Source organism: Tachypleus tridentatus, chromosome 13 (assembly GCF_004210375.1).
Source record: "Tachypleus tridentatus isolate NWPU-2018 chromosome 13, ASM421037v1, whole genome shotgun sequence".
Lineage (NCBI taxonomy): Eukaryota > Metazoa > Arthropoda > Merostomata > Xiphosura > Limulidae > Tachypleus > Tachypleus tridentatus.
Genome location: NC_134837.1, coordinates 66114865 through 66126528, shown reverse-complemented (window position 1 = coordinate 66126528; position 11664 = coordinate 66114865). Strand labels below are relative to the sequence as shown.

General features: G+C 29.7%; 1 protein-coding gene across 2 annotated transcripts in view; it reads right to left on the bottom strand.

The window, feature by feature from the left end:
• Positions 1-1668: 1668 nt before the first annotated feature.
• LOC143236190 (uncharacterized) overlaps positions 1669-11664 on the bottom strand; it is a 55089-nt gene continuing 45093 nt past the window's right edge. The window contains exons 18-20 of one of the 2 annotated variants that reach the window (XR_013019508.1): positions 10020-10044; positions 4447-7546; positions 1669-4389 (exon numbers count right to left, since the gene is read on the bottom strand). Coding sequence is in view for 1 of the 2 variants with exons in the window: in XM_076474477.1 (XP_076330592.1) it covers positions 7512-7546; positions 10020-10044 (60 nt within the window). In the remaining variant the exon portion in view is untranslated. Of the gene's footprint in view, positions 7547-10019; positions 10045-11664 lie in introns of both variants that reach the window. The other variant, XM_076474477.1, reaches the window with a different exon arrangement.

The window sequence follows — 11664 nt, the reverse complement described above, 5'->3', positions numbered from 1 at the left end:
CTGCATCAAGATGTTTCATGGTCTTACTCCTACCAAAGTGAGACAACTAACTTACAAACTGGTTCTGAAGAACAAATTTAGAAAACCAACAAACTGAAATGAGACGAAGATGGCTGGAAAGGATTGGTTTATTAGCTTTATGCAGGGTCATTCAAATCTCTCAATCTATTCTCCTGAAGCAACATCATTGATGTACATCTGGTTTCAGCAGATATACAATGAATGTGTTCTATTATTTGAAAATAGTTATAAACAATAAGAACATTGTTGAAAGAAAAACATACAACCTGGACGTATTTGAATTTACTTCAGTGCAGAACGTTCCAAATATTGTATGAAACAAAAATCAGAAACAAGTGGACCAAGTGATGTCGTAAAAACAAGGTGAGCTCGTGACTGTTCGTGTCATCGTTAATGCAACTGGAATAGCACTAGCTTCAGCTTTGATATTTCCTAGGAGAAACTACAAATAGATTATTTTCACTGAAGTTCCTGAATATTCCTTATGATTGATGTATGAGTCTGGTTGGATGAACACTGGTCTATTAATAAAAAATGGAATATTTTGTTACACAAAGTCATTCTTCCAAGGAATATCCTGTCATTCTAGTCAATGATTACCACAAAAGCCACCTATCTGTCGGTGCTCTAGAGTATGAAAAGAACCATGAAGTATGTGTTATCATAATACCTTCAGGGCGGTATGGCCAAGTGGTTAAGGTGCTTGTTTTCTAATTTGAGGGTGTGGGTTCCAATCTTCTACCCACCAAACATGCTCACCCTTTCAGCCATGGGGTTGTTACATGGTCAATCTCACTGTTAGTTGGTAAAAGAATAGCCCAAGAGTTGATGGTGGGTGGTGATGACTAGTTGCCTTCCTTCTAAGTTTTACACTGCTAAATTAGGGACAGCTAGCTCATAAAGTTCTTGTGTAGCTTTGCGCGAAATTCGAGAAAAACAAACACACTGCCTTCAAACCCAAGCCACAGAACCCAGCCAGTAGATCGGTCCCTGTGAAGACCTATTTTAATGCTGAAGCAAACAGCTAGATGACAAAAACCCTGGGAAGTGCATTACATTATACCAACTGATGAGTGATACATAGATAAAATCTGCTACTCCAGCAAACATTACTGCTGGCTTTAGAGTGAAACATATTATTTTTTTTCCAGAATTGAAAAGTAAGATAATGTTTTACTTGAGTGTTTTATCCATACATTCTCAGTGTAATGAAACATGACATTTTCGAGATGTGATTACGTTTTATTATAACTTCAAGAAATGTTCTAAATGTTTGTTATGCCAATTGACAGATAGTGCCATATTTCATAAACCTCAATAACCATTTCTGTCATTGAAATCTTCTCGCATTTTAGCACATCAGGTGACAGAATAGTCATTTATTATTTCATTCACACACACACACATATATAGACAACCTGATAGTAAGATAACTGGGGTGTGCTACGAAAACAATGAACATGCTTTTTCCCAATAAAATAGTCTGTATAGAAGACTCATAGAATATATGAGAATGATAAATATTATTATTTTAAAAATACACACACACACACATATTTGGATTTTAATAACCGATATATCATGTTTTGTTGATTTAATCTCAAAACGTTAAAGGGAAAGAAGTAATGATAATAAAAACACACACACACATAAAGCAATATTCAGCTTTAATTTAATATAAGCACATTTTTAAACCAATATTGCATACTCTTCAATAACATCAAACACAATTATTTTCATTAATAAACTTTTAAACCAGCCCAAAATAGTCACAATAAATATTGCTTATATGAATACAAACTTATACACAGCTTTGCAAGGAAATACAAACATCTCAAATTAATTACATTATTAAACTAATGCATTTCAGTACTTAAAAACAAAAAAGCCTACAGAATAAAAATCAACATTACCTTACTCTGAATACCATGATAAATAATATTTTTTCTTCATATATTTTTGATTGTCAAGCTTGTGTTGTCAATAAATTATAACTGAAAATCACTCTTTATGGGCTATGCTTGGCCTTCAAATATTTTCAAATATGTAAGGTACTAATGTTCACTATTTGCAAATGACTTATAAAAAGAAACATTTAAGCAGAATCATTAAAATTTGGGAATCAAAATTAACCACAGATGACAAAACCAACTTAGAACAATAATTATTAGACAGAAACCAATTTGATGAGTTAACAACTGTGAACCCTTACCAACTACTAATGTACTTACTTAACAAACTGTAACTAATTAGTAACCACAAATGACAAAATCAACTTAGAACAATAATTTTCAGATCTACAATATCTTCTGTCACTAAAGTAGGAGCACAAGTTGTAGAATTATATAATAACACTGTTAAGATTTCATTATTATTTGCACAACCATTTCTATTCAGTTTTCTAGAGATGTTTAATAGTACCACTGATAAATGATTTGAGATTACCTTATCACCTACATCATGGAACTTAACTATATTCTTACAGAAATTTCTGGTGTTAATTAAAAGTCGATAATTTAATTCATATGTTCTAAACCATCCTTCAAATCTATATCAGTAAATTGACATTCATAAAACCCTGAGAACGTCTGAAAAAATAAGAAAATGGTTATGGTGCTCAGTTGGTATCAAGTTCAAACTTGCTGATCAGTCCTAATTAAACCATGTACATTGTATGAGGTTCTATCAACACAGTGTTACTACCAACTATGGTAACAGTTAACCAAAAAACATGAACTATTTGTTCAACTAATACACTCAAATATCATATGGAATGAAACAAATGTTAGCACAATTATTATATTAAAAGAAGATAAATTAGTTCTTTTAAAAAAAGAGAAAATTTAAAAAGTAAAAAACACATTGAAAACAATAACAAAACTCAATATTTAAATTACTGCACAAACTTTCACAGCAAACATACAAAAATGAAATTTAAAATAATTACAAAATATTAATCCGTATGAAATATATATAAACACACAAGTTGGTCAAAGATTCACACATGGAACCAAACAGTACTAAACCACCTGTGTTAATGCTAGATGTTCATAATGCTGATGCAATCAAAATTTGCATTGGGTGCTTACACAGCATGGGTAATTAGCACCAAAATATTATTATAATAAACATTATGAACAAAAGTAGTTATAACAATATGCACAATGAAATATGTTGAACTCTTTCAATACCAACTTAGAAGGCATCTTATAAGAGCAGCAATAACTATAAATAAACATAAAAGAACCATCTAGTACCCTATGGAAACAATAAACATTATTAACTCTCAATACTGAAGCAGGTTTTTGACAGGAATGTTTTTATTGGTCAAGAAACAGAGTAAATAAAACAATAACATAAATAGAATAAATTTTATTTAAAACAATTTTTTTACCCACAGTTGATGAGCTGTATATTAAAGACAAATAAATAACAAGGCTTAGAAATGTAGCATTCTTTTGAAGCACATTGAAATTGTATTTACTTTTCATGGAACCTGAATTTGATGTGGAATCAATATTACTCAGGTTAAAACACACACTTTTCTTCGGGTAAGGTGACTTTTGAACTCAACGCACACCTGAAATATTCATGAGAGCTTCGAAGCAAGAATTCTCATTAAATTTCTGCTAAGTTCAACTATCTATATCTTGTTTCTCAATAAATTTACTATGTTCGTAATAGATGGCAGAAAATTGGAAAGTAACACCATCAAAATTCAAAGTTTCTCAAATAACCTTTATGAAAAGCAGTTAAGATATATTTTACCTACACATATACCAATAGATCCTAACATCTAGTAACAAGTAGTATAGATATATATTTTACCTGTAACTAAAAACATATCTTAGCATCTGCTGATAAAGAGTTTGGACACAGCTTAGCAGCAACAATATCAACAGAACCTAACATTTCCTGACCAATGACTGGACATATTTTACCTGTATCTACAAAAACAGATCATAGAATCTGATGATAAACAATTTAGACACATCTCACCAACAACAGAACCTTACATATCCAGACATCAGTCAGGATAAAGCTACACAATGGGCTTTCTGTGCTGTGCCCAATTCAGTTTTTAGCATTATGAGCTTTAACTGCTGAGCCAATGATATATCAAGAGTTCTTAACAACTGCTGAAAAATGTTTGGATATATTTAATTTATAAATAGAACAATAGAACCTAACATTTGCAAGATGTGTTTTAATATATTTCACTCCCAAATATACCAAAACACCATGCTGACAAATATTTAGACATATTTAACCTATCAGTATACAAAGGCAAGTAACTTAGAACAATTTTAACTGTAACCATAACAACAGATCCTAACACTTGCTGGTAAATGTTTGGATACAGAGTACCTGAATTTGTACTAACAGATCCTAACACTTGCCAGTATATGTCTGGATACAGTTTACCTGAATTTGTACTAACAGATCCTTACAATTGCTGGTAAATGTCTGGATACAAATTACCTGAATTTGTACTAACAGATCCTAACACTTGCTGGTAAATGTTTGGATACAGTTTACCTGAATCTGTACTAACAGATCCTAACACTTGCCAGTATATGTCTGGATACAGTTTACCTGAATCTGTACTAACAGATCCTTACAATTGCTGGTAAATGTCTGGATACAGTTTACCTGAATCTGTACTAACAGATCCTAACACTTGCCAGTAAATGTCTGGATACAGTTTACCTGAATCTGTACTAACAGATCCTAACACTTGCTGGTAAATGTTTGGATACAGAGTACCTGAATTTGTACTAACAGATCCTAACAATTGCTGGTAAATGTCTGGATACAAATTACCTGAATTTGTACTAACAGATCCTAACACTTGCCAGTAAATGTCTGGATACAGTTTACCTGAATCTGTACTAACAGATCCTAACACTTGCCAGTATATGTCTGGATACAGTTTACCTGAATCTGTACTAACAGATCCTTACAATTGCTGGTAAATGTCTGGATACAGTTTACCTGAATCTGTACTAACAGATTCTAACACTTGCCAGTAAATGTTTGGATACAGTTTACCTGAATCTGTACTAACAGATCCTAACACTTGCTGGTAAATGTTCCAGTAATCCTACTCTCTGGAATGCTGAAAATTAGTAATGTAAAATTGGTCATGTTTCATAGAATGGCTATAGTAAAAATATATTGAATAATAAATATGATTTTAAGAACAATTTCCTAACTATAAAATAATACTTGTTAAGTGTTGAAAAAACAGAACCTCAACTAGAAAAATATTAAGCTTACTCACTGTGTCAGCAAGTTCTGGGATGCAAATACTAGCAATTATTTTGATATCCTAATATGACTTAGAACAGTAAAACATATACTAAAAATTAATGTATATATTCCAATGTAGAGAACCATAGCTACAAAAATATAGCATTTATTGACATAATTACTACACATCTTAAAAACCTGAGTATATAGAGTTCAACTAACATGTTACAAGAACCACACCTTTAAAATTGAGATTCCCAAAATCATAACAGTAAGTGCACAGTCAAATAACTAAAATACACGAGATTTCACCACAAAATAAAAGTTATAAATTATTTTTTAAATTCTGAACATCAGTCCTTCCCCTACCAACCTACAGTTCATTCATACAAAACATTTATGACTAGTTTATGTTGGATTAAAATGCTTTTTTTATTTAAAGTCAAACTACATGCATCTTGTAACATATATTTTCCTTTAAAATAATGTAGGTATGAGATAATTGCATTTGCTACTAAGTAAATGTTCAGAGTGATGAAGTTTTAAATGGAAACATTAAAATGTGCTATTCTCATGTTGATGCCATTTTAAATGTTAAAATATTTTAAAGTCTACAAAAGAAACTGAAATACTTTGCTTCAATACAAATAAGAAGACTATAAAATAAATTATAAAAAATATAATACATAAGCACCAATGGTACAAACTCAATATTTTCTCATGTTTATCATAATTATATCTTCTCCAAAGGCTCATTTATGAAATTAATGTTTTTAATATAAACACGAGTTACTTAAAATCATAGGAAAATGTGATTAATATGAAATATTTTGAGAGTGCTATAACAGGTTATATATTACATCAAGTTGTAGTAACTTAAACAACATCAAATATGTGCACAAGATGCACCATTATTTAGTCAAATAGGATCTTTAGTAAGAAAATATAAATTAATTCTGTATGTTATTAAAAATGTCATGTGTGCTGTAGGTTACATTTCTAGTGTTCATTTTGTAGAAGTGTCACTTAACATTTGTACAAATTTGGCAATAATTTTCAAATGGCCCTGTCTGTGTTGCTTCCATCTATATTACTTTTATTTAATCAAGGTCCAGATATATGACCTACATACAAACATGCCTTGCAAGTGTGTATGGTGTTTCTGTACACACATAAACAGACATGCTCTGCTTCCATTACCAATATGATGTTGATTAGAAACATACCAAGTAAGATAAATTTATCATGGACCAGATAACAGAAAACAATGGTAAATTTATACGGACTAGCTAAGAAAAGTAGAAAATACATAAAACAATAGAAAGAAAAGCAAAATAAACTTGATATAAACTAGATAGAAGAAAAGAGAAAAATATTTAGTATCAACTGTACAGAAGTAAATTGGAGATGAACTAGGAACACAACAAAAAATGGACCAATATAAATTCACTTAATTAGATTAATGGTTCACTTTAAAACTGTAGGAAAGCATAATCACATGAAGGAATTTTAATTAATTGAAAGCAGTTAATGGTATCTTGCAATGTTGATGCACTAATTAATTACAAATAAGTGTAGAATTCATAACAAAATATCATTCATAAAGAACTATTACACACTCTTTATCAAGAAAACAAGAAAAAATTCAAACTGATTATATAGCTAAGTGTTTTACATGCATTTATGTGAGTAATGTCAAAATTTGGCAGCACCCAAGTATGCTCACGCATTTCAAAATAAGCACTTTGGTGTCTGTTTGAATTTTATAAATAGATACTTGTATACAGTATCTTATAAATCTAGTTACATTAAGTATTTTTTTTAGTAGATAAAACACTGAAATTTCTGCTACTTGAGTTTACTTCTAATGTTTTAGGTTCTCTTTTAGACATGTTAAAAAGAAGGTTTTTCTATAATATTAAACACTACATACTAATCAATGATACTGCTGTTTTTTAATAATTGTTTTTATAACAATCACTTTTATGAATGAATCGGTGAAATGTATAACAATGATTTTTTTTCCATGACTTAACCTAAGTAATTACAACAGTTTTCTAGAATACTAGCCTTCGAAGATGTAAAAACTTACACTATTAGTAATATGATAATTACAAATATCTCCTCAAATTCTAAAACGTCTTATAAGTCCAAATCTGTTTTAGCCATACATTTTGGCTCACTAATAAAAATATTTTTCTATATAATTGTTTGAATACACACATATATGAATATTTTCATACGGCCCAATGTGTTCTTTCAAATCCTTGAGCTATAAAAAATAAATATACCTTTCACTTATCAAAAATTACACATGAAGCGATTTTTTTTATTTTTTTTTCAAAACTGTAATGAGATTGATAAATATATTGAGTGACAGTAAAATAAATGCTTTATAACAACTGGATCATGTATTTCTTTGTTTTATTTGGTTTATTGAAAACATAAATTTGTGCATTTCTTTTTAGGTATAATTTCAACAGCATGTTTAAAGTTTAAGCCTTATGGTCAATCAGAAGTTCAATTATAACTACATCTGTAAAGAAAACATTTCTACAGGGTTAGAATTATAACTACATCTGTAAAGAAAACATTTCTACAGGGTTAGAATTATAACTACATCTGTAAAGAAAACATTTCTACAGGGTTAGAATTATAACTACATCTGTAAAGAAAACGTTTCTACAGGGTTAGAATTATAACTACATCTGTAAAGAAAACATTTCTACAGGGTTAGAATTATAACTACATCTGTAAAGAAAACATTTCTACAGGGTTAGAATTATAACTACATCTGTAAAGAAAACGTTTCTACAGGGTTAGAATTATAACTACATCTGTAAAGAAAACATTTCTACAGGGTTAGAATTATAACTACATCTGTAAAGAAAATGTTTCTACAGGGTTAGAATTATAACTACATCTGTAAAGAAAACATTTCTACAGGGTTAGAATTATAACTACATCTGTAAAGAAAACATTTCTACAGGGTTAGAATTATAACTACATCTGTAAAGAAAACATTTCTACAGGGTTAGAATTATAACTACATCTGTAAAGAAAACATTTCTACAGGGTTAGAATTATAACTACATCTGTAAAGAAAACATTTCTACAGGGTTAGAATTATAACTACATCTGTAAAGAAAACGTTTCTACAGGGTTAGAATTATAACTACATCTGTAAAGAAAACATTTCTACAGGGTTAGAATTATAACTACATCTGTAAAGAAAACGTTTCTACAGGGTTAGAATTATAACTACATCTGTAAAGAAAACATTTCTACAGGGTTAGAATTATAACTACATCTGTAAAGAAAACATTTCTACAGGGTTAGAATTATAACTACATCTGTAAAGAAAACATTTCTACAGGGTTAGAATTATAACTACATCTGTAAAGAAAACATTTCTACAGGGTTAGAATTATAACTACATCTGTAAAGAAAACATTTCTACAGGGTTAGAATTATAACTACATCTGTAAAGAAAACGTTTCTACAGGGTTAGAATTATAACTACATCTGTAAAGAAAACATTTCTACAGGGTTAGAATTATAACTACATCTGTAAAGAAAACGTTTCTACAGGGTTAGAATTATAACTACATCTGTAAAGAAAACATTTCTACAGGGTTAGAATTATAACTACATCTGTAAAGAAAACATTTCTACAGGGTTAGAATTATAACTACATCTGTAAAGAAAACATTTCTACAGGGTTAGAATTATAACTACATCTGTAAAGAAAACATTTCTACAGGGTTAGAATTATAACTACATCTGTAAAGAAAACGTTTCTACAGGGTTAGAATTATAACTACATCTGTAAAGAAAACGTTTCTACAGGGTTAGAATTATAACTACATCTGTAAAGAAAACATTTCTACAGGGTTAGAATTATAACTACATCTGTAAAGAAAACATTTCTACAGGGTTAGAATTATAACTACATCTGTAAAGAAAACGTTTCTACAGGGTTAGAATTATAACTACATCTGTAAAGAAAACGTTTCTACAGGGTTAGAATTATAACTACATCTGTAAAGAAAACATTTCTACAGGGTTAGAATTATAACTACATCTGTAAAGAAAACATTTCTACAGGGTTAGAATTATAACTACATCTGTAAAGAAAACATTTCTACAGGGTTAGAATTATAACTACATCTGTAAAGAAAACGTTTCTACAGGGTTAGAATTATAACTACATCTGTAAAGAAAACGTTTCTACAGGGTTAGAATTATAACTACATCTGTAAAGAAAACATTTCTACAGGGTTAGAATTATAACTACATCTGTAAAGAAAACATTTCTACAGGGTTAGAATTATAACTACATCTGTAAAGAAAACATTTCTACAGGGTTAGAATTATAACTACATCTGTAAAGAAAACATTTCTACAGGGTTAGTGAAAGTTACCAGATCTCATCCAAGATACTTGCTGACTTACACTCTGAAAAATCTCGTGTAGTAATATCATAAAAGTTAAGAGTATTTCTCAAACTTTACGAATCAACAGACAAACAACTATATAAAAATGCAAGAGTAGAATTATACAAGGAGTACATTAAACAATTCCTTATAAACACTAAAGAACCAGATGATGTTCTTTCTATATATATAAAAGTTTATATTTCATTTCATAAAGTAACTATCATATAATAAGTTAGCTAACATTGTTTCATTTAATATATATTGTGTATATAATGCTCCATAAAACATGAAGGTGAATGTACTCACCTATGCTGCACAGAACTGTTTTTGACTGGAAGAGAAAGAATCACATACATTGAAACATTATTTTTAAAAACACTGCTTACGTAAACATTTTAAAATACAGATCAGTTTCATTAAGAAATATCTTGCAAGGAGACATCATTAACGTTTACTGTAAAAATTAATCAATACAATATATAAGCAAACCAGTTTCTGGTTACATGGCACTTTAAATCTTGATGCAAAACATATTTTAATAATACAGGACATCAGTACTTATAAAGTCTCAACTGTGTGCTTTTATAATAGCTCAGTGAATTATCACTTGTTTAGCCTATAACTTCACATAATTACTGTGTAACACAACACACATTTAAGTTGTATGTCACTATAGTAACACATCATTTTATACTTTAACCTCAGTTGTATCAACTGTGACCATCAACAACAGTAATAGCCTTTCAATAACTTTTTAACTAAACATGAAGAAATGAAGTGACAGAGCTTAAGATTGATCAGAAAATTTGTTGCATAGATTTATAATTTAATGATATCAAGTAAGCCTAAATCTTTATTACAGATCAGAAACACACAACATATCATTTTACTCAATTATAAATGTTTGCTCTTACATTAGCAAGAATGCAGGCTTTAATATCTGTCACAGAAAGCATGGAGAAACGAAAATTTCAAACTGAACAGCACCTTATGTTCACCTGGGATAAATGATCAAGTCAGAGAAATACAAGTTAAGTTTCATGTACAGTCATCCATAATTTTGAGCTCTTGACCAAAAGGAAAGGCAGCCAGTGTGTAACACTGCAACTAAAAGTTATTTTTTTAACTTTCTGAATTTAATATTGGTATTAATTGAAACTTTTATAATGTGCCAAAGTTGAAAGTGTGGCATACATTTACCAGCATCAAGTCTTAAAACCCAGACCAGCATACTAGTCAAGCAAAGCCCAAGCCAATTGCATTTATAATGAAACACTGGTTTTCCAAAAATGACATTAAAATGTATATAGACATATCTGTTACCAATACCTTTTATTCACCCCAGGAAAGCAGAAAATGACTCCATGTATTTAAATAATTAACCTTATGAATAGAGAAGTGTCAAAAGTACACATCATAACCTTGTTAAAAAGTTACATTCAAAATTTAGGTACAGCAAATTTATTATCTATAAATGTATATTAACTTAATACCAAAAAGTTGTTCATAATTCAAAGTTTAATACTTTGTAAGTGACAAAAAAATATTTAAGTAAATTTTCAATCTTCACATTTCTATATAACATGACATTTCTTTGTCCCAAATTGCTCATGTTGGGTATCCTTTTTACCTCTATATGTTCTTTTGAGTTTGGAACAAATTACATAAATTTAATGCAACTAACCTTTCTGCTTTGTTGAGATATAAACAAGAAAGTCAAACATTCATGTCATGTTCCTTTTGTCTCATCCTGCCTTTCGAAAAATTTTAATAATTCTCTCAGACTCTGACATTTGCTATTATTTATAATTAACAAAAAAATAATAATTTACTGAATATTTTATGAATACAGTTCCCTTAGACAGTAAATTCTGAAATACCAAGCCTCAGTTTCTTTATCAACTATTGTGAAGTTTGGCTTGGCCAGCTAACAAATGTTTTTAAACCTAAT